This window comes from Mastigoproctus giganteus, chromosome 3, assembly GCF_048544385.1.
Source record: "Mastigoproctus giganteus isolate SK-2022 chromosome 3, ASM4854438v1, whole genome shotgun sequence".
Lineage (NCBI taxonomy): Eukaryota > Metazoa > Arthropoda > Arachnida > Uropygi > Thelyphonidae > Mastigoproctus > Mastigoproctus giganteus.
Genome location: NC_143577.1, coordinates 239,228,407 through 239,254,054, shown reverse-complemented (window position 1 = coordinate 239,254,054; position 25,648 = coordinate 239,228,407). Strand labels below are relative to the sequence as shown.

At 35.5% G+C, this 25,648-nt stretch overlaps 1 protein-coding gene across 1 annotated transcript in view; it reads left to right on the top strand.

The window, feature by feature from the left end:
- Positions 1 to 25,648, top strand: part of LOC150088923 (ubiquitin carboxyl-terminal hydrolase 19-like) — a 337,177-nt gene that overhangs the window by 178,276 nt on the left and 133,253 nt on the right. Inside the window, 2 exon segments of the mRNA XM_090370360.1 lie at positions 9,476 to 9,570; positions 15,286 to 15,346. Of these exon segments, the coding sequence (XP_090226486.1) occupies positions 9,476 to 9,570; positions 15,286 to 15,346 (156 nt within the window).

Sequence of the window (25,648 nt, the reverse complement as noted above, 5' to 3'; positions counted from 1 at the left end):
GTAGGAATAATAGAACCTGAACTCCACAAAGGCGAAAAATAGTGGTATAGATAAGAAATAGTTTCTCCTACGTCCTCTTATTGCCCTAATAATTTCGGAGAAATAAAAATAAAGAGTGTAGGACAGTTTAAAGACATTACAAGATATAAGTTGTGGCTCGGGTATGCCCGGGATCGCAAACCCGTTCCTACAGTAGGACCCTGAGCTGAATTTGCATGTTATCTCAACGTGAATTTAAGTAAATTTAAATGAATTTAACTATATATTAACTATATATTTAAAAAAAAAAAAAAAAAAAAAAAAATGATACACTGTAATTTGCAAGCCGGTGGGTACAAGTTTTCTACGCCGTAAGACACCAAGAATGCAAAGTGTATCCTATTTACATATATACATGGCACTAAATATAACGATTATATTGAAAATTATATTAAAACAATAGGTTCAGAAAACAAATTTTTGAAATTAATAATGTTTATCGCTTTCCTGAAATGATATTTCAGGTAAGAGATAGGGAAATTATTATTGATCAACCTGCCGTACAACACTGTTAAGCCCGCTGAACAATTTTTATTACTATTGCAGATATAAGCAATCCTTAGACATTGTGATGAAATTGTATTAGCATGCACCAGTCCAGCATCAAGCATAATCGCAAACCTTTATCTACATTATACAGAAAGAGAATTCCAAGATAACCTACTTATATATAGATACGTAGATGATATATGTGTTTTTAATTGTCCACATTTTGTCCAGGATTACAGTAAATTATATCCAGTAGAACTTGTATTAGAAAAAACTAATAGTTCTGACACTATAGCAAATTATCTGGATCTTCATATAGAAATATTGCATAATAATAATATAGACGTAAACGTATATAATAAAAGAGATGCATTCAATTTTAACGTAGTAAGCCTTACAAATTGGAAATCTAATATATCAAAATCAGTGCATGCTAATACAATTTTATCACAATGTCTAAGGATTGCTTATATCTGCAATAGTAATAAAAAATTTAGGATATGTCACTCAGACTTTTCAGTGGCTTACAAAGTTTAAAGCGGTATTTAAAATTGGTGTTTGTTATGTGACAGGTCACTCAATTTTCAGGTGCCTCCGTAGCCAGGTGGGAAGGAGCAGCTGTGCGTAGCACACGCTTCTTGATTAGACCGGGGTTCGAGCCCATCACCACCAAATACAGAGGATGCGGAAAGGTCAGGGAATGACCACCGCATATCCCGGAGCAATATGGCCTTAGTTGCTAATGCTCCTAAAAACCAAATAACAAACAAACAAAAAACAGTCAATTTTCGCATGAAATTTGGGAATGTGAAGCATTTCAACAAAGTTTGTGCCTTGTGGCCTCACTGATGATCACAGAGAGTGGTGAATTCTTATGTATTGGAATCTTTGTCAATTTGCCATGCTGACTCAGACTTTGTTTCTTTCATTATTACTGGTGACAAATAAATGTGAGCTATAACCTAGAAACAAGGGCAAAGTCCTCTAAGTGAAAGACTCTTCCCCCCCCCCCAAAAAAAAAGAGAGAGAGAGAAGTAAGATTATCTTGATCAGGTATGTAAATATGTGTATAATTTTTTTTTTTTTTTTTTACTCACAGGGCATTAATCATTTTGAACTTGTTCTGCATGGTCAAACAGTGAACCATGAAATCACTGTGGTTCTGCAGTGATTGGACAATGATAATGGCTGGAAAACAACTTCAGAGAATTGGTATTGGTGCTTGCATCATGATAATACACCCCTGCCTACTTGGCATTTTACTTTCAAGAATTTCTTGAAGAGCATTGGGTCTCCCCCCCCCTCCCATCCACCATACTGTATGTCCTGATTACTGGATTTCGTTCTCTATGTCTCTCTCCCCGCAAGCATAAGGTCCCCTTGAAAGGTCACAGATTTACAACAACTGCAGAAATAATTCAGAAACCAACACAGAAAACTACTAGCATATCAAAAAGAAGTCTATCATGAATGCTTCCAGAAGTTGCAGGAGTCATGGAATTGGTATATACAGTGTCATGGAGGCTACTTCAAAGGAGATACATCCGAATAGCCAGTAAACTTTATAATTTCCCAAATGTTGGATCAGTCCCAGAACTTTTTGATCATTCCTATAAATGCAAAATATTCTGAAAAAGGAATTGGTTTCACGATTAGGTCTCACAGCTTCTGATACCTGATCAAAAACATGATCAGTGCACAACTTCTTGAGGATTGTTAATACATTACAAAGCATATGCAGAATTTTTTTTTTTTTTTTTTCCGCAAGATTTGTATGAAGGATGAGAAACAGATCTGCCATGTCAGCCTGATTCAAAGTAGCAGTCCAAATGATGGAAAAATCTGAGTTTGCTGCCTCCAAAGAAGGCAAAAACAATTCCATTGGCTATAAAGGTGATAAAAGGTGGTAATCTTTGCAGTTCCAGAGAATAATAGTGGCAAGCTATGTTCCTGTAGGTCAAACTGTGACAGGAATGTACTATTCTAATAATCTGTTATATCAATCATGAGATGCTATCAAGTCCAAAAGAAAAGAAATGCTGAGAAAAGGTGCCTCACAAAAACAATTCTCCAATAGTGACTGAAGTGCATCTGTGAGTATAGGAACCCTTTCCTTATTCATCAGATCTGGCCTCATCAGACTTTTTGTTTCCCAAACTTATATTTCACTTGACAGAAATTCAAAGCCAATGAAGAGGTTATATCAGCTTTTTTCCCCTCCCCTTCAGGCCTCGATGATGAAATATTCTGCTAGTGTGGGTATAACTACATCCTACCATCTCTGGAACAAATGTGTGCAGGTCCGAGGAAGCTACATTGAAAAAAATACATACCCATTGATGTGAGTTCTCTGCTTCATAGTGATGCTTTTCAAACTTTTCAGTGCTCCTCACCCCTCAATTTATCTGAAATATGGAGGGGTCCCATCACTGTAGTAGCAGTTCATCCTGCAAAATCTGAGCATAATACCATCTGAAAAACAGCCCTCCTTGAAAATAATTGACTCAGTAAGCTGATTGTCAATGATATCACACCACATAGTCAAGTAAAATAACATCATAAGTTATTTTTCTCTATTCCATGAGTATTCATATCTGACCATAAATGGAAGTTTAATATTCTATCATGGGTAAGCTGAGCCTCATCAGTAAATAATACAAACTTTGAAAACACATTAAACTAAGAGCAGAATTCCAACTGCTGAGTATTGTTCCTAGGCTCATGTTGCACTCTTACATGGTTCAGAACTTGTTCATGGCATACAAAAGCAACTGAAATCTGTTTAATTTCTTATATACAGACTATGTTGTGTCATTCAAATAATTTTTTCCTCCTTGGCCACTTTCATCTTATGAGGATAAGGCAGGGCGGCTCCTAGAACATCAGTTCAAATCTACTTCCATATATTTTATAGACTATAAAAATGGGCCAGGTGTATAGTAGTGCTATGTTCATGTGTTTAATGTGTGGTGTGTTGGTCACTTGACCACTCAGAAGCAGGCTCCTCCATAGCCAGGTGGGCAGGAGCAGCAGTGCATAGCACACGCTTCTTGATTAGACCGGGGTTCGAGCCCGTGATCACCAACACAGAGAATGCGGAAAGGTCAGGGAATGACCACCGCATATTCCCCGAGCAATATGGCCTTAGTTGCTAATGCTCCTAAAAACCAAATAACAACAACCACTCAGAAGCAGCAGTCACCTGGAAAGCTGCTTCTAAATACTTACCCATACCATGGGAAGGTGGGCCAATTCCAGTAGAAAGGACACATATGGTCTCACTTTGTGAGACAACAACAAAAAAAAAAAAAAAAACCTAGGAAAAAATACACACATTGCTATCACAATCAATCAGGAGTAACCAGGATTCCAGTCAGTAAGTACCAAACATTCTAGATTAGTTTTGAACTGTTTTTAGTAGAATCTTCCTGTGTTCAAATATAGCTTTAGAAAAATCCTGAAATAACAGAAAAGTTCTCCAATCAAATAATAATGTGCCTTGTGTGACTGTATGTTTTACAGACTCTGTAAAAGTGGGCCAGGCATGTAGTAGCGTTACGTAGTGTGATTGGTGCATGTTGTTATGTTATGCTGGCCGCTTAGCTACTCAGAAACAGCAATCACCTGGAAAGTGTCTTCTGAGTACTTGTTCTTACCACAGGAAGGTGGGCCAATTCCAGTAGATAGGACACTTATGGTCTTAGTTTGAGGGGAGAAAAAAAAAAAAAAAACCCAAACTCTGGGAGCCTACCCCAGAATTGGAAAAAATGCACACATTGCTATCACAATGAATCAGGAGTAACCAGGATTGCAATTAATGAGTACCAGACATTTTAGTTTAGTTCTGAACTGTTTTGAGGACAAGTTGATTGTACTTCTCCACAGTTGTCACATGGGAACATATATTTGCCTGTTCGTGGTCATGCATACCCAAGCTGAAGGCAGCCACTAAATGAATATTCATAGCTCTGTAACCATCGAGAATTGAATCCATGCACATATACCATTTCTGATTTGGGATGATCTCAGGAATAAACTTCTGAAGTTTTGACATAAATTCACGACTCATCCTATATAGAGAGATATATATTTATAGATATATATATATATATATATATATATATATATATATATATATACTATCATTGAATTTTATTAAATATTAACATTAATTAAATTATAATAAAGTAAATAAATAAATAATTAGGCGTTCATTAGAGGCAGCGACATGCAATTCCTCCATATGAAGCTGAAATACATCCAATATTTTAAATTAAATAAAATAAAACATAAGCCAGTAGTATGGCAAAAACTGTAGAGCGAAAATTAACATAAAAATAACCCAAATAAACAAACGAACGAAAAAAAAAAAAGAATAGACATAATAGTAGCCCGATAACCCTTGTATCACTTTGAGTTTTAAATCCGATTAATAAAAACTATACAAATTTTAGGATAATGCCAATTATATAATAATTTAGCGGTACCCCCCCCCCCCCCCCGCCCCGAGAGGTACCAGTTCCGAAAGACATGAAATATCATCAAAAGAGGTTTATCCTAAAATTTGTATAGTTTTTATTAATCGGATTTAAAACTCGAAATTATACAAGGGTTATCGGGCTACTATTATGTCTATTCTTTTTCGTTCGTTTGTTTATTTGGGTTATTTTTATGTTAATTTTCGCTCTACAGTTTTTGCCATACTACTGGCTTATGTTTTATTTTATTTAATTTAAAATATTGGATATATATATATCCAATATTAAAATATTATATATATATATATATATATAACACACACACACACACACACACACACACACACTGTATATACAGGATGCTTCAGTTAAAAGGCACCGGGATCCATCTCGTTTATTACTGTTTAGCTCTTAATGAGGAAGATGTTCCCCATCACTTTAATCTGTAAACATTTCTGTGCTTCAGAAATGAAAGTAAACCGATATTATTTGAAACAAAAATAAAATCAAATATAGCGGTTGTAACATGAGTAGATGTGACACAATTGCTCATAGCCAGCCATTCCCATCACATACTGAAAAGCAAACATCACACAGTTGGGTTTTTTTTTCATTTCTTCAAATAAAATTGGTTACATTCATTTCAGAAGTACAGGCATGATGTTTTTTAGACTAAACCAAAGACAGGGAACAATTTTTCCATTGAGGGGAAAAAAGCAGTTAATTAGGCAAAATTTTAATTTAGAAGTTGTAAAACCTAAACAGTAATAGTTATTCCATTTTAAAGAAAAATTCAGAAATTTTAGCTCTCACATGAATTAAAAGGTCCAGACACATGTAGCCCAAACCTGAAAATAAGCAAGGTGGATACCAATGTATTTTAATTGAAACACTCATGTATATTACTTCTCTCTCTCTCTCTCTCTCTCGATTATGAATTAACATAATTAATGGCATGATTAACAAGCCAATAGGAAGAAATGGGACTGTGGAAAAAGAAAATAAATAAAATTACAAAGGGATATACAAAATTACAAAGAGGTATACAAAATAAATTACAAAGGGGTATAACTGTATTCAGATATGGGTGGGCAATTTTAGAAAGAAGGTCGAATACAGGGATGGCAAATATGCAAAATCTGAAGACAGTTAAAAAGAAAAAAATTGATGCATGGCCAGGCATTTTATCAGGGGACTACTCCTGACCATGTATCAGGAACTGCATTTCCAAACTTGTCCATAGTACAAGAAAAGGGGAAAATTACAAAAGTAAAGCCCCCGTCTCTTAATAATGTCGGACAAGGTAGTCCCTACGCAGTGTAAATTAAAGTAAAAAATATAATATTAAAGGGAAAAAACATCAACTGTAACAGGACAATTTATAGTACAAATGTAATTTGCAGGAAAAATACGGTTAAAAAAATAATGTGAACAGGCAAATGGTATAGGGTGAGGTAAAAAATTATTGAGAATGGGGAAGGGGAGAAAGAGTGGTTAAACGAAAACAAAAATAGTGATAGGATGAAGGATAGTAGGAGCATTCGTATCACCCTCGTATTACACTAATAGTTTTACGAACGAGAAGAAGATAGTAAAGAAAGCAAAAAAAAAAAAAAAAAGTGTAGAAAAAGTAATTAAAATTACTGAACTTACTGGGTGTGTAAGGCCCAACTTTAAAGAAAGGGTTTTGGTATTTGTAAGAGTTAGTAAAAATGGGTGTTAATATAAGCTTGTAGAGAAGAAAGGCAAACTGAAACCAAAAGTAAAACGTTACCTGGAGTAATAAAGCAAAGCAAAGCGAAGGTGAGATAAGGCATAAAAATAAACGACCGAGGGTAAACATGCAACCCCGACATAAAGCGAAACAATAACAGATTCAAAGTATTTTATATAGTAATGACACGGACTTACTAGAAAGTTTTAAAAATGCAAACAACAGAGATGACCTCTATCGTCGATACCAGGGTGGGGGAAAATTGTACTAGAGTAAAATGGTATAAAGGCCTAAATAAAATGGCTGAAATCTGGCAGAATGAATAAGTAATATTAATCTATTGACGGCGGAATATATCAGACAAAAAAGGAAAAAATAAAAACAGGATTATTTAGATCCACAGTGAACAAGAGATGCACATCCAGTGAAACATAGGTTAAAAAACCAATGAAATAAACATGGTGTATCCAATGAAGCAAGAACAAAATTCCTGATGATCAGAGAACAAGGTCAACAAAACAAGTCCCAATGTCAATTAATCAAGAAAGATGGTGTAAAGGCCAAAATAAAACCATTGAAATCTGGCAGAATGAACAAGTAATTTTAATCTATTGACGAAGGAATATGTCAGACAAAAAAGGAAAAATTAAACTGGGATTATTTAGATCCACAGTGAACAGGAGATGAACATCCACTAAAACATAGGTAAAAAGACCAATGAAATAAACCTGGTAGATCCAATGAAGTAAGAACAAAAATTTTCTCCTGGTCAGAGAACAAGGTCTAGTAATCAAGATTCAATGCTACCATATTGGCTTGCATCTGTTGAATGAAAGAAAAGCATTCATTTTTAGGGGTACATCTAAGGCTGAGTGAAACTATTGAAGAAAGTAACTGTACATCCATCAAAGGAAACAAACCTTGTTGAATCCAAAGAAGCAAGAAATGCCGTAGTCTGACATCTACCGAAAGCAAAATTTATAACTCAAAGGTAATGAAGTTGAATCTTATAGATGAAATTTCACATCATAAAGGGCCAGGTTACAAAAGCAGACGGTAAAAAAATTAAAAAAAATATATCACTGCCGGATGTCAGAGTAACAAAGTAGTTATCAAGAGATAAAACTGAAAAAAATCCAGGAACAAAAGGCCTATACCAAACACTGGAAAAAAAAAAAAAAAAAAAAAAAACAGTGAGTAAAGCAACAGGAAAATCCTTCCAAAAAAGAAACTTAAATCGGAAATCATGAAATCCCACCAAATTATATACAACTGTACAATACCTTTAGCACAGACAAGTGCCAAGAAAATCATAATTTAATTTGTTTTTAATTGGAAGTGCAACTATATTGAAACAGTATTTGATGAAAAGGGGAGGTATATTATTATTTAAAAGCTTATTATAAAAACCTTGTATTGCTTTGCTGAAAAGGATATGATTACTGCAAATGTTGGCTAATCTAATAGCTTGTAAACAAATAGTATTTTTGTCTATTTTATAAGAAATATTGGATTGCCAATTTGTGATGTAAAAATCTTAATTCATAATCGTACTAGGATTTTAACATTCTTTCACCTTTTTCATTACTACTTCATTTCATTTTTCTGCTATCCTTTACACCCTTTTAGTTCAGGCACTATGCGTACTTCTCATGTCCATCTTTGCACACTCTGTAATAATGTTTCTTACTACACATTTATATATTCTTTTGCTTCCTTTACTGCTGCCCTCCGCATTTTGGAGCATTTGACATACGATACGTTTCAAAAATTTCTATTTTTTCTCATCTGCTTAGTTTGCTTATAGAACTTATAATTTTAATACTATATATATATATATCCGATAATTCAAAATAAAACCAAAATAAAATAAAACATAAGCCAGTATTATTTGTGTCTAGTTCCTTTTTTTATGACAAAATTGTAGAGCGAAAATTAACATAAAAGTAACGTAAAATAAAATAAACCAACAGGGTAATAAGACATAAACAGTAGCCGATATTTTCTTTTCTTTTATATAAGCTAGCTAAGCTTACATTATGTCAGTGGTGTGGTTCTGCTCTAGAGTGCTGTCTGTTCTATAAATTATTTCTCGCTTCATAAGGACCACCGCCTTGCAAATCCTCTGCATTTGTGGATTGATCGGAGGAGGAGGAATGGGTGGTTTGGTTCTTCAATCTTTTCGCCTTTGCGATGATTTGTATAGTGATTGAAATGCAGCAATTCCATGACCATTATTGGCCTCGTGGTCCTCTGTCGATATGGGGCATAATGGTCAATCTATTATTTTGATATTTTGTTTTTCTCTTAGTAGTTCTTTTAACCCCTTTTTTGGTGATATTTCACATTTGTCGGAACTGGTACCTTCGAGGAGGGTACCGCTAAATTATATTATAATTGGCATTATTTTAAATTTTATATCGGTTTTATTAATTGGATATAAAGTGCTAAATTATATAGGGGACTATCGGCTACTGTTTGTCTTAATACCTTTACTTCCCCCCCCCCCCCCATTGGTTTATTTTATTTTATGTTAATTTTTGTTCTATAGTTTTTGCCATACTACTGGCTTATGTTTTATTTTGAATTATCGGATATATCTGGGCTTCATGTGGAGGAAGTGCATTTTGCTGCCTCTAATGATAGCTTAATATTTATTTATTTATTTATTTTCTTATTTTATGTTAAACTTTTAAGCCATTATTTAAATACATATATATAAAAATAAAATATTCTTATTTTAATTTCTTTTCAGTTGCGAGTATTTGAAGTTTACAAGCACAATATTCACAAGTTTTTTGGCAAAGGAACCAGTTTATCTTCAGTTAATCCAAATGATCTAATTTTTGTGTAAGGATTACTTAATTTTAAAAATATCATAATTTTTAATTTTAAAATATATTAATCATAGTAATAATAACAATATTATTATTATTATTATTATTATTAATAATAGTCATGCAAATTAACTATTACCAAAGTGTAAAAGTTAAAGGTTCATTGAATACCAAATATGTTGTTTACAATAATAAATGATGAATTATTTCTGACTAAAAATTTATCATTTTTGATTTATTTTCAGAAATTATGAATTAAGTCAGTAATCCTAATACAGGGTATTGTAGCAGTTTGTCATTTGGTTTTTAGGAGCATTAGCAACTAAGGCCATATTGCTCTGGGGATAATGCAGTGGTCATTCCCTGACATTTCCACATCCCTCTGTATTTGATTGTAGCGGTCATTGTCAAAATTTAATAATATAGCTCATCCTGCTATCACAGCACATATGCTTTGAAACACCTGTAGATACTGGAAATGCATGCTACAGCATGTGCATTTTCATATAACAGGCTGGGATAGGTTTCATAAAAGCTCTATATTGTCGATACTTCATTATTTTTATCAATGCATATTATGCTGTGATTTCTAAATAATATATTAGAACACGAAGGTTGTTCAATAAAAATTTATTGAAATAAAACATAAATGAGCAATATTATTGCTCATGTATGTTTTTCGCTTTTTTTATAAAATAAATCTGTAATGTCTCATCAAATTATCCAATTCCTTTTGCATGGAATAATATTGATTATTGAATAATATTGCAGCTTCTTTCAATGTCTGGATCTATGTCAGAAACCAGTTTTATCGAAAAAGAAAAAATTCCATTTTTTGTTTTCATTGTTTACAGTATGGGCAGTTAGAATATCCCTATACACTTCTACACTTACCTATTGTGTAAAAATTGTTTAAGTTTTCACATATTAAATAAATAACAAATCAAAATATGTAACATTTGCTCATAGACAACCATAAACTGAAATGATGTTAGTAAGAAAGAGTTAACATGGCAGTGTTTGGGTTTTGTGTGCATTAATGGTAGACCAGATGTCAAATAAATATGCATAGAAGATGAAATGCATGTTTTAATAATAATAATAATAGCAATATTATTATTACTATTAGCAGTAGTAGCACTGGCAAACAATGCAAGGAGCAAGCTTATAGAGCATCAACAAAAAAAAAAAAAAAAAAAACCTAACCACCTTATCTGTCCATCCCTTATAATAATACGTCTAATTCTTCCTTAAATTTAATCAAACTACCCACTTCCACAACATCAGATGGTAGTTTTTTCCAAAACTCAGTTACTATTTGGTTGGAAACAAATTTTCATGCATCTATCCTCTATCCTACAGCTATTCTTCTTTTATAGTTTGTCACTTTGTGTTGCTTGAGAAGAATCAACACTCCAACTTGCTTGAGTTAAAATCAACACTAACTCTTTGGGTTAGAATACCATCATTAAGTTTACTCATTCCATTTAAGGCCTTAAAGACTTCAATCAGAAACCTGTGAGGAGCCTTCAATTACAATACTTGGAAACTCACAGGTTTCTGAGTTTCCAAGTATTGTAATTTGCAGAGCCAAAGTCTTTTGTGGTAAGAATCCCCCTTTAGTATTCTTAACTAATCTGATTGTTCTTTTCTGTACCTGTTCCAAGGGATCTACATCATTTTCATCTTTCCTAAAATGAGATTTACAGACTTGTATGCAGTACTCAAGATATGGCCTAACTGTTAACTTATACAATGGAATAATCACCTTCTCCTTGCTGGCAAAGTATATCATTGTCAGGACACCACAAGCTGTTCTGGCAGCCTCTGCACTCTTCAAGAATTTCATGGCAGACTGCACAATTACCCCCAATCTTTTTCATTCTCTACTACCCTGAGTGTGGTACCACACAGTTGGTACATTAATGTGGGATTACTGCTAATCATGTATGCAGTACCTTACATTTGTCATTGTTAAACTTAGTTGCCATTTCTCAGCCCATCTGCCTCATTGCTGCACCAATTCACACATCACTCTTTCATGTGGAAGAGTATCAAAAGCTTTACTGAAGTCTAAATATATGATGTCAAAATTATTTGTGTCTAGTTCCTTTTTTACTGCATCATAGTAATTGGTCAGACAGGAACTCCTCCCCTTAACAAACCTGTGCTGTGATTTACTTTTAATTCCATTCCAATTAAAATGATCCTGTAATACTTCTTTCACCATTAACTCTATTATTTTCCCTGAAATAGAATTCACGCTTACAGATCTATAATTGCTCACATTGCCTTTCGATCGCCTTTTGTGAATAGGAGACATTTATACACATCCAATCTATAGGAAACTCCCCTAAATCCAAGGATACTCTCATAATTATGGCCAGGGGTTTGCTTATCTCTTGTGCTGCTTCTTTTAATATAACTGGATAGATCCCATCAGCCCCAGGTGTCTTATTTACTTTTAGCTTTGGCAATTTCTCTTCCACTTTCTTCTCAGTTATATCATTTAGCTCCCAGTTATAACTTGGTGTACTTTTGCTGTTCCCATCCCTAAAAAACTTCTTTATGCATGAATGTAGATACAAAATGTTTATTTAGTTTGTCAGTAACCTGAACAAGATCATCAACAGTTATGCCATTCACATTTAGTGGGCCAATGTGTTCATCCCTTCCTTTTTAGTGTTAACATAAGCAAAGAATTCTTTGTATTCTTAGCCAAAGCCTTCCCATAATCTGCATTAGCTTGCCTAACCCCCTTATTGACCTTGCTAGTTTGTACTTGCTGTAGGATTCCATGTGCCCTGCTAATTTATAATCATTCCACACATTTTTCTTATCTCCCACTAGTCTCATCAGTTTGTCTGACATCCATTTAGGTCTAAATCATGAACAGTATCTCTCTTAGTTGGTATGAAAAGCCTAGTAGTTTCTGTGATTACTTTTTTGAATGCCTCACATTTAGAAAATAGGCAGTTGGTAACATCATCATTTGATGCCACTGATAAGAATTTAAAAACTGTCTAAAACCATTGTAGTTGCTTTAAAAAAGTAAAATCCCTTCTCATTACCTTTGATAATAGTTATATCTTTAAGTACATCCTTCATCAATATATTATTATCACCGCCACCTAATAGTTCCTTGATCTGGATATTCTTAATGCATGATGAGTCACTGCTGATAATCAGATTTACAATATTGCTATCTCTTTCTACCTTTCTAACATGCCACTATAGAAAACAGAAATCCACTAAGTTTCTGCTACTGTGAGTGACCAACCCACAAGTTCCAGGCAATATCTGAAAAGTTAAAATCCTACATAAAAAATTCTGATCTGCTGTCCTACTCTATCTGCCTGTGCAGACATTCATTATACTCATCACAGTCATTTGGCCTATAGCAGTCTCCTATTCTCGTTTTAGTTTTCCCAGTGGTTATGTACACCAAACCGGCTCAACATTGCACTGACCACGCACATCATTTGGGTCCAATGCTTTAGATTCTGTGCTTCTTAACTACAAGCATTACACCTTCTCCCCCTTTCTTTTCTTGTCTATCCTTCCTGTACACATTGTACTCACAATATTCAAGTTCCGTAAGACCCTTAGATGGATTGCAGTATGATTCCATGGCAGGATGCAAAGGGGTTTAACTGAAGTTTACTCTTTAGAATGCCATGGTTGTGTATAGTGGTATGCAGCCTAAACACTGATCCCTCATTGATCAGTTCCCGGACCACTTCTATTTCTAATTTTCTTAAAGCGCAAAGAGATATATGGTGTGATTTCAAAATTTGCTGATTAAGTCAAGTTTAGGAAAGTGGTTAATGACCAGGAGTCTAAGCATTGCTCCTTCAGAATGACTTTGGTAGGCTATTCAGGAATAGTCAAATAAGTGACAACTATGTTTATTGTTGCAGAATGCAAAGCATACACTTGGGAGATAAAAATACCAGGCAGATATATATATATATATCTGCCTGGTATTTCTGTGCTGTGCAAATATGTGGCAAGGAGGACTGATAATTTATTGAACAAGTCCTAGAGACAGTAAAATTATAATTCCACTGCATAATGTAATTGAGACCACACTTTGAGTACTGTGTTGAGGTACGAACACCATATCTGAACAAAGATGAGCTTCCTGAAAATGATTTAATAATGAATCATAAACATATAGACCACAACCACTCATTCCATCCTTCCAACTTAAGGAGGTCCCAGAGAATTTCCCAAAAACTTATGATGAACTCTACAACTACCTTATAATCAGATCATAACTGAATTGTGATTATTAGTTGATTAAACCTTATCTACAGTATTATTATAAAATCATTGTAGCTATTATTTTTAGCATTAGCAAGGGCACATGATGCAAGAAAGCAAGCTTATATAGCATCAGCCAAAAAAAAAAAAAAAAGCACACACACACACCCTTCTCATTTCACTCATCCACCCACTCCAGATGTTTGTCTAGTTCTGCCTTGAATCTGTTTAAGTTATCCACTTCTACAACGACAGATGGAAGTTTGTTCCGGCAATCAACCACCCGCTGGCTAAAGGCAAACTTCTGCACATCTGTCCCACAACTGTCTTTCCTCAATTTGAATTTATGCCCTCTCAGGCGATTATTCTCAGCAAGAAGAAGAATCCCATCAGCATTGAGCGTGCTCAAACCATTTTATGTTATTATAAAATAACCAGTTTTAAAGAGTTGACTGTTTTATGATCTCATTACCAGGCAGACTTCTGGTAATGGAATTATAAAGTGGCTAATTCTTCAGAACAACATTATCTATATCATTGTTATTAGACAAACCTCTGGAAATAAGATTAAGGCTGACTGATCTTTAATCTTGTTACAAGTCCTCTGATAACAAGATTAAAGATGACTAATTCTTAAGAACCTTATCTGCAATATTGCAATAACAAACAAATACATGCTCAAATCCAAATATAGGCAATATTTTTCCCACTCTAACTATTCACTAATTCTTTTGACAGAAAATTTGAAGACGGTGGTGTAAATTAGAGATAAATAAAAAAGCATGTCACTAGGAAGGGAATTTGCTAATTAAATAAGCTAACTACTGAAAGATGAACTATAAACTTATTACCCATATCATTAATTTGATTATAAAATATTTTTTTTAAATTTGACTTTACTGAAGGAAATTTGAGAATGAATGCTGGTAAGTGTTACTGGTTAGTACTAAAATTATAAATTTAGTATTATTTTTACAAAAATGCATATACAGGAATAATACTTTTAAATCTTCATGGCAGTATGCTGGATAAGGGTAATTTGTTAGGATACAAAACATCTTAAGAGGATTGTAACAAACAACTGTAAGCCTTCAGAAGAATGTTGAATTTACTTAGATTTAAGAAAACTTTGAATTTCCCAACCATCCATACAAAAACTATATGATAGGTTTGGTTTAAAGTTTTAATATCACATTTATTGCTGAGAACATAACATATCACCAGAAAATTTCTACTTGACTGATATAATTGATATATCCAGAGAGGTGGGTTTTGATAATAACATGGGGGGGGGGTAAAATATCATATTAGAAAATGCCTCCAAAATAGTTTCATAAGGCAGATGTTATTTGTTTCCTAGTTAATTAGTTATTACTGTTTATTTAAAAGTACTTTTTCAAATAAATATTCAGGATAAACATGTTATTTAATTATTTTGTTTCTTTCTATATAATTCGTCTAGATTTGAAGTTTTGGATGAACTTTTAGCAGGAGAACCAGTAATAGAGGTAGCTGTAGTGCAGGTAATATTATATGGCTTTCTGTAATAGAAGGTTATATTAAGTTTGAACTTTTTAGGTCAATTTGAGGTAATTCAATATAAGTGGTAAATTTTTTTGTCATTTATTAATTAGAATATAACAATTTACATAGGGAGATTGAAGAGCTATGCAATATAAAATAGTCTAACATTGTGTTACCATGTTAGCTTACCTCCTCCCTCTCTGTAGTAGATTCATTCTTTTTTCACCATGTTTCTGGAAACTTAATGAGTTGCCAGATTTATGTTAGAAATATGCACCATAATATTTTGTTGGACTTGAATTTATTGTGTAAAGGTTTTTTAACAGTTGCAAACTAAAAGTTCCACAAAGGTAAGTCTAAGAGCCTTGGTAGCCCAAAATTCTTAAAAATTAGCATTAGTAGAGGAATATGATGCAAGAAAGCAAGCTTATATAGCCTCAGCCAAAAAAAAAACACATTCCCATTTCATCCATCTATTCACTCCAAATGTTTGTTTAGTTCTGCCTTGAATTTATTAAAACTGTCAACTTCTACAACGACAGGTGGAAGTTTGTTCCAGCAATCAACCACCGGCAGGCTAAAGGCATATTTCCACGCAACTATTCTACAACGGTCTTTCTTCAGTTTATATTTATGTCGTCTCGTTCAACTAATCTGGGCAAAAGGAAGAATCACATCACCTCACAGGTGCCTAGTTTCCAGGCACTGCAATTTGCAGAACTTAAGCCTTTCTTTGTTCCATTCACCATTCTTCCCAAAATGGGGTCTCCAGACCTGTATGCAGTACTCAAGGTGTGGCCTGACCATTGCCTTATACAAGGGGATAATCACCTCATTATCCCTGCTAGAAAAATTTCTAAATATCATTGACAAAACCAATGAGCTACTCTTGCACACTGTCTACACTGCTCAGAAAACTTCATATCTGACTTCATAATTACCCCCAGGTCTTTTTTATTCTCTGCCACCCTAAGTGTAGTACCAAACAGTTGATACTATGGGGTTACTGCTTCCCATATGCAGTACTTTACATTTGAAAATGTTAAACTTCAGTTGCCACCTCTCAGCCCATTTCTTGAACTTTTCTAGATCCTCTTGCAGTAGCTACCATCCTTAACTGTCATTAACAACCCTACCCACCTTCATATCGTCTGCAAACTTGGACATTAAGCCTGATATACCTTCATCAATATCATTGATAAATACAGAAAACAACACTGGGCCCAACACAGACCCCTGGGGGACTACACTAATAACATTAGTCGATGAAGAGCAGTGACCATTGATTACCACTCTGTCTTCTTACACTCAACCATCCTTTTATCTGTTGTAACAACTTGCCCTTAATGCCACACTGCTCCCATTTGTACAGTAGTCTTCCATGTGCAACAGTATCAAAAGCCTTCCTGAGATCGAAGTATATGATATCAAAATTATTTTTTGCATCCAGTTTGTTTGTGGCCACATCATAGTATCCAATCAAATTGGTCAGACAAAAGAGTTCCTTTTAACAAACCCATGTTGTGACCGAACTATAACTGAAGTCTTGTCTAGATGATCTTGCATTGCTTCTTTAACCAGTGCCTCTATTAATTTCCCCGGAAACAGATTTTAAACGAACAGGTCTAATTATTTGTGTCACTATTTGATCCTCCTTTGTGAATTGGGATCACATTTGCACATCTCCGTTCCATAGGGATCTCCCCTGAGTCCAAGGAAGCTCTCTTAATTATGGCTAAGGGTTTGCTTTACATCCTTTGCTGCCACCTTTAATATAACTGGATAAATCCCATCCATCCCAGATGCCTTTCATATGTTTGACTTCAACAATTTTCCTTCACTTTGCTCTCAGTTATTACAAAATCATTTAGCTACCTGCCAGAGTTTGATAACCTTCTTGCATTCTCTTCCCTGAATAACTCCTCATGTGTGAATGTAGCACCTGAGCAGGATCCTCAACAGTCAAACCATTGATATCAAGTGAAAAATCTGATTCATTCCCTTCTTTCTAGAGTTTACATAAGTAAAGAACTCTTTGTGGTGTTCTTTGCATCCTTTGCCAAAGATGTCTCGTAATCTGCCTTTGCCTGCCTAACCTCCTTTGTGACTTGATTACAGACCAGCTTATATCTGCCACAGGCTTCTGTGTCACATGGTAATTTTTATGCATCCCATGCATTTTTTTTCTCTGCCATGAGTCTCATTAGTTCATCTGACATCCATTTAGGCTTAAACTTTGAACAATATTTCTTAGTTGATATGAAAAGCCTTGTAGCTTCCAGGATTAATTCTTTGAATGCTTCCCATTTAGAATTTGCTGTTCGTAACATCATCAGTTCGTTCCACTGTATAGAATTTAAAAACTGTCTCAGATCACCGTAGTCACCTTTATGAAAGCAAAAACCCTTCCCTTTACTCCTGATGGTGGTTACCTCTTTGAGTAAATCCCACATCAGCATACTGTGATCACTGCCACCTAGTGGTTCCTTTATCTGCAAATTCTTAATGCATGAAAAATCACTACTGATAATCAGATCAAGAGTATTACCCACTCTGGTTGCTTCTCGAACATTCTGCTGTAGAAAACAATCATCCAGTAAATCCACAAAAGTCTTCCAAAAATCATCCAATGAATCTGGAAAAAGCTAGTGTGCAAGTGACCAACCACAAGTTTCAGTCAATATATGGAAAGTTAAAACCCCTCAATTATAAAACAATCTGATTTACTGGCCCACTATTTCTCTGTACGGTTGTTCGTTGTACTCAACAGAGTCATTATGCCAATAACACCCTCCTACTCTCAATTTTGCATTCCCAGTGCTTATGCCACACCAAATTGACTCAACATTGCACTGTCCACCTGTGTTAACTGGATGCACTTCCTTAGATTTTGTGTTTTTTAACTAACAGCATAACCCTTCCTCCCTTCCTGTCCTATCTATCCTTCCTGTACACATTGTACTCCCCATATTCCAATTCTACATTTCTTATATCTGTGTGACACTATCTTTGAGGTGCCTCTGTATCCAGGTGTGCAGGAGCAGCAGTGCATAGCATACTTCTTGATTAGACCGGGGTTCGAGCCTGTGACCACCAAATACGGAGGATGTGGAAAGGTCAGGGAATGACCACCGCATATCCATGGAGCAATATTGCCTTAGTTGCTAATGCTCCTAAAAACCAAAATAGCAACAACAACAACAGCACCGTCTTTGATACCCTGGCATTTTCTGCCTTTGATGATTTGACCAGCACCCCAAATTCATCAAATTTATTTACTAAACTCCTAGCATTGGTGCAGATGTAAGTATACATGCACCTGTTCTTATTCTTAGCTACCCTAACACAGCCGTTGTTCCGCAATGACTTCCAGCAGCCCCTGAAATCCCCAGCACCTTGTTGTCCAGGCTGCTGCTCATTCCTATAGAAGCAGTGCAAGAATCACTTTGTCCTCTGCCAGTGGCTACTTTTAATCCAAAAATGCTGTTAAAGACAGTCATCAAAAAAAAAAAAAAGTCTGCCAATATTGTCATTACTGCGTTACGTGTGCTGTTGCTCTTTCTTACTGTGGCCACCAATATCCATTCATTACTGAAATAAACTACTAAGTTTCTGGCAAAGCCCTGTAGTATTCTTGGTGAAGAAAAAGTGCACCACTCACATGAAATGGTAGACCACATTACAGCTTTTTCCTAGTGTAACAGTGTCTTGAATAAAACTAAAACACATGAGTTTTTCTGCCATATATTCTACCAATTTGGCATGTCTGCTTAGATGAAATCAAGACCTCACTATTAAAACATCTAAAATCACTGACAGTTATCTTTGCTTTGTCTGGTTGTCTAAGTTTGTACATAACTTGAATATTATAAGGGTGAAATTTCAAAAGTTATCTAGTTAGAAAACTGTAGTGTTTCTGAGCAATTTTTGTTCATTTCTGAGTACTGATAGATGGCCAGATCAGTTCTTGTCATCAACGCTGCCTCTCTTACAAAATGGACAATGTAATGTACATTATTGATTTATGGTACAGGACCCCTTATCCAGAAAGCTTGTGACTAGAGGCTCTCTGGATTTTGGAAATTTCTGGATTTAAGGTCCTTAGCAAGAGAAATTAGAGCACATTATGAAATAAATAATTAAAACTCTTTTATATTGAGATTTACTTTATCTAAAAAGTGTTGGTAAATACAAATTTTAATACCACTATGAGATCAACCAACCAGGCAGCAGAATATAAAAATTAAAATAATTTATTTACAAAATGAAAATACAGTACATATAAAATCCTAAAAATTCAGTGTAGATAGTGTTAAAAGTATATACTACTTGTTTAATGTTTGTGAATCTATCTGAAATGGGACATGATATAGTCAAGAGGGATGTGTATGCTCATTGTAAAGAGTGTGAGGATATTAAGCATCAACTCAGCATTCTGATGGGTGTTTATGAAAGCTTGAAGAACAGGATGGGTGCCCTCAAAGGAATAAACTTTTGGGCTCATCAAATGCTCAGCCACTCACCTCAAAATGACATCTTGTATTTGTGCATCAGGCAACTCAGCGGCAACCCCCAAGGCAGAATGTGCTAGTCCCACAGGAGCCTTGGGGAGCATAGTAAATAAATTTGATGAATTTGAAATGCTGGTGAACTCATCAAATGCAGCATTTGTGGGTTTATCAGAGACATGGTGTCACTCAGATAATAACAGATGCAGAATTTGAATACAGGGAGCACAGTGCGTACAGGAAGGACATGTATGTGTACCCTATGGTGACTCACAGTCATAAATCCATCTCCACGTAGATCATCAGGCCCCTTTTACAGAGTTTCTGTAAAAGGGGCCTGAAACTCTGTAAAAGGGGCCTGATAGTGTATGTGTATGCTTGTGTATAAGTTTATGCATATATTGCTGTGTGTGTGTGTGTGTGTGTGTTGTTTGTAGGCACAAAAATCAGCATTAACTGGAGATAGTGCTAAGCCAGTGAATGCAAAAACCTCATGCTCAGGTTGCCCAGACCTGAGTACTAACAGAAAAAAGTACTGAATTTATAATATTAAATATATTTCATTAGCTTTACGTTATGTTCAGTAAATAATTATCATTAAAACATAATTTCAATTCATTAGATCAAAGCAAAATTAACCAAAATTTTTAAACTGACATTTAATTACATTCCAATTTGTCTAGGATCTAAAAAAAACCAAAATATTTAGATGAACTAGACATATAACACACTACTCTATGGTTTCACTAGGCCTAAGTGAAATTTTTATGCTTATAATTTTCATTGAAGTTTCCAGGATGCGTAATGAACAACAAAATCTAAAGGTACTAAGATAAGCTCCAAACAGAAACATAACATGACATTACAATTTCACCAAGCTTGAGTGATAGAACCAAATTAAAAACATATATTTAAGTTTTTGGTATGCCAAAAGACTAAATAAGCCCAAGCACAAACTATGGTTTACTCCAAACTAAAACTGTATATATTCCATCTGTTCGTATTTATATTTATTCTAGTTGTGCAATTTAGTAAATTTATACAGGGTGGCCAAAAAATAACTTTACAACTTATAACGGTCGCCATTTTGGTTTGGTTCAAACCAAACCAAAATGACCGTCGAGCAGTGTAGACATGGCAGATTTGTTATGGAGTGCCTTAAAGATTCAACAATGCGTTCTTATTATTAAAACATACTACGAAAATCAGTCATCAATAATGGTGACCCTCAGAAAATTGCATCCAATTCTTGGCAGAAACAATACTCCTTCCAGACCCACAATTATTCGTTTAATGGCTAATTTCGAGGAAAGCGGTGCTGTGGCAGGTAGACCAAGTTCAGGCCACATTAGACATGCACGCTCAGGGGAGAATATTGAAATCATGCATGAAAGTGTAGCTGAAGAACCGACAAAGTCCTCACAGCAACATTCCCAACAAATTGGAATTTTGCATATGTATCCGTATAAGATACAGTTGAATCAAGAACTTCAGCCTCGAGACCATGAACGCCGTTGCAACTACAGTAATTCAATCTTACTCGTCTCTAACGAAGTCCCAAATTTTTATGAGAAAATCATAATGAGCAATGAAGCCCATTTCGACCTCAGCGGTTAGGTTAACAAACAAAATAGCTGCTATGGGGCACTGAAAATCCACAAGTGATTCATCAGCGACCATTACATCCTCGCATAGTGACGGTGTGGAATTTGGTCAGGAGGTGCTTTGGACCTTATTTCTTCGAAGATGCTGCGGGTAACGCTGTAACTGTGAACGGCGACCATTACTGTGCCACGATCGAGAACTTTCTGTCACAGCAATTGGATGAACTGAGTTTGTAAAACATGGTTTCAGCAAGATGGGGCTACATGTCACACAGCACGAGCCACAATCGAAAATTTTGAAGAGAATGTTTCCACACCGATTAATCTTCAGAAGCAGTGACATCGACTGGCCGCCAAGATCGGCAGATTTAACTGCTGCAGACTTTTTTCTGTGGGGTTACCTTAAAGGATGTGTCTATGCCAACAAGCCAACGTCGATTGAATGACTAAAGAACAATATTCAAGCAGTAATAGTTGAAATATCGCCTGAAATTTGTGTAAATGTTATGAGAAATGCCCTTGAAAGAGCTCGCATTTGTGTGGCAGCAAGAGGCGGCCATTTGGCTGATATTATATTCCACAAATAATTGCAAAGTCCAAATAAAGCATTTATGTTAAAATATTTATTGTTTTGTCTTTATTATAGGAATTATTTGAAATGAAAGTTGTAAAGTTAATTTTTGGCCACCCTTTATTTTAATTTTTAACTAAGTAACATCAAGTTATTATATTTACTAGTCCAATACTATTCAATTTATTCAAGTTAGAATAAAAGTTAGTGTATTGTTCAAATATCAGTACATTGTACAACAAACAACGTATTGCAATATGTATTATTATATTAAGGTCAATCTCGATATAATGCAGGTATCAGCAATATATGTTAACACTCATATTGTAGTCTGAAACTCTCTCTTCTCTCTCTCTCTCTCTCTCTCTCTCTCTCTCTCTCTCTCAGTTCAAAGTAGGAGAGATGAGTGCATATCATTTTATTGCTGGCAAATGTGTTTAAACTCTGTGTTAGCTATGGAACAGATATGTTTGTATTTATCTTTTTTTTTTTTTTTTTGCCATCAAAAGCAAGAGATAAATTTCTTTTTTATTTTCATGAAATAAAGATAATAAATTTTATTATATTATCTATATTTGTGACGTGGGTCTGCTTTTGCTATGTCATGCCTGCCATCCTCATATCACACAATAATCCATCCACTGCCAGATGTCAGAGTATCACACTGTAAAACAGTTTATATGTTCAAGTTTCATTGTCAGCTATTCCTTTGTGTCTCTTTATGAGGGTGGAGGAGGAAGTAATTGCTGTGGACACTGTAGCTGTTGACAGTAATTGTTCTGTGGTAGGAACGCTTGTTCCATGATTTGGTGGGGTAACAGTGACTGAAAGACACTCTGGACTCTTTTACGAAGGGCAATATTTTTATTTAGCTAGGACTCTTTTACGAAGGGCAATATTTTTATTTAGCTATGTGTGGTGAGTTATTTTTATTCATATGATGAATATAAATGAAAATTTTCTTCGTTTTTGATCTCTGTTTATAGTTGTAGTAGTGGCAAATGTTGGAAAAGAAGATTATATAGCATCATAGCATCAGCCAAACACACACACACACACTTTATCCATACATATCCTCCAAGAATTTGTATAGTTCTTCCTTGAATTTATTAAAACCATCCACTTTTGCAGCAATAGATGGAAGCCTGCTCCAACAGTCAACCACCCACTGGCTGAAACCAAACTTTTGCACATCTCTCCTTCAACCCTCCTTCCTAAACTTGAATTTATGCCCCCTCGTGTGTAGTCTCAGCAAGAGGAAGAATGCAATTAACATTTAGCTTACTCAATCCATTCAAGGACTTAAACACTTCAATCAGATCTTTCCGCAGGTGCCTAGTCTCCAGATGCTGCAGTTTGCAGAACTGAAGCCTTTCTAGATAAGAGTACCCTTTTGTTTCCTTCATCAATCTGGTTGCCCTTCTGTGCACTCATTCCAGCAGATCTACATCACTTCCTAAAGTGAGGTTCCAGATCTGTATGCAGTACTCAAGATGCAGCCGATCCATGGCCTGTCTGCACTGCTCAGAGAAATTCATAACTGACTCTGGAAAATGAAAAGGACCTGGGGGTAATTATCCCCAAGTCCTTTTCATTTTCCACTACCCTGAGTATAGTACTACACAGTTGATAAGTTACTCTGGGATTACTACTACTACTACCCATGTGCACTACCTTGTATTTTTCAACATTAAACTTCAACTTCCATTTCTCAGCCCATAAATCCAATTTTCCTAGATCTTGTTGCAGTAGATCACCTTGATTGCTGTCATTAATCAAGGTGATCTACTGTGGTATGTGCAAAGTAACTCTTGCACATACCTCAAGAGTTCTTATCTGTTTCCCCAACTGGACATATTATCTAGATGTTCTGGGGCAGAAATGTTTCAAGTGAGTGGGTAGCTAATGCCAGGGAAGAGAGCCTAAAAAACTTCAAGGGTTATGTTAGGGTTGTTAAATATACAAGAACAGTAAGTCTTAATTGTTTATATAGTAATGTTAGAAGTGTCGTCAATAAAATGAGCGAATTCGAACTGCTGGTTAAAACAAGTTACGCGGACATAATAGGTCTTACAGAAATGTGGTGCCACTCGGAGGGGATGATGAGTTTCGGTACGGCTTTTATAATGTATTTAGGAAGGATAGGGTAGATAGAAGGGGGTGGTAGGGTAATGCTTCTTATCAGAAGCAGCCTGAGTGTGACGATAGCCTTCCAGGATTCAGACATTTCACATGCTAGTATAGAATCTGTATGGTGTGAGATAGTTGGAAACAAAGGTATAATGCGAGTAGGAGTAATCTACAGACTAGGTGATTGTGAAGATTATGACGAAAGCCTCTACATGCAAATGGAATGGGCAAGTAAGCGTCAATGTCTTATTATGGGTGATTTCAATTTAGTAGTAGTAGTAGTGGTGGCATGTGATGCAAGAAAGCAAATGTATGAGCTTATGCAGCATCAGCCAAAAAAAAAAAAAAAAAAAAATGCCTCTAATTGATTGGAGTAAATGGAAAGGAAACTTGACATGGGGAACAAAATTTTTAAATCAACTAGATGACTGTTATTTGTATCAACATGTCAGGGAAAGTACTAGAGAAAAGAATATCCTAGACCTCATCATCACCCATGAATCAGATGACATAACAAGGCTGACAGTAGAGGAACAGTAGAAGTTGCCTCATTACTTGAACAGAAAAAGGTGGCATGGAAAAGTTAGAGCAATAAAAAGTACTGAAGCCTATAACAGCTACAAGATGATTTGTAATAGAGTCACAGAAAAGGTAGTAGTAGTAGTGGCGGCATGAGATGCAAGAAAGCATGTGTATGAGCTTATGCAGCATCAGCCAAAAAAAAAAAAAAAATCGCACCATTCCCTCCAAGTGCCTGTCCTGTTCCTCCTTAAATTTATTCAACCTATCAACTTCCACAACGACAGATGGAAGTTTGTTCCAGCAATTAACCACCTGCTGGCTAAAGGCAAATTTCCGCACATCTATTCTACATCTGTCTTTTCTTAATTTGAATTTATGCCCCCTTAGGTTCGTAATCTGAACAAGTGGAAGGATCCCATCAGAATTCAGCGTGCTCAACCCATTCAAGGCCTTATATACCTCAATCAGATCACCGCGCAGGTACCTAGTCTCCAGCCACTGCAATTTGCAGAACTTAAGCCTCTCTTGGTAAGAGGATCCCTTCATTCCCCTCACCAATTTTGTTGCCCTTCTCTGTACACGTTCAAGTAAATCTACATCCTTCCTAAAATGTGGCCTCCAGACCTGTACGCAGTACTCAAGGCATGGCCTGACCATTGCTGTATACAAAGGGACAATCACTTCCTTTTCCCTGCTAGAAAAATTCCTGTATATCACTGACAAAATCCCATGACCTGCCCTGGCAGCCTGTCTGCATTGCTCAGAAAACTTCATATCTGCCTGCACAATTACTCCCAGGTCTTTTTCATTTTCTACCACCTTAAGTATAGTACCACACAGTTGGTACGTTTCTCTGGGGTTACTTCTACCCATATGCAGTACTTTGCATTTGTCAAGGTTAAACTTCAGTTGCCACTTCTTAGCTCATCTGCCCAAATTATCTAGATCCTGTTGCAGTAGCACACT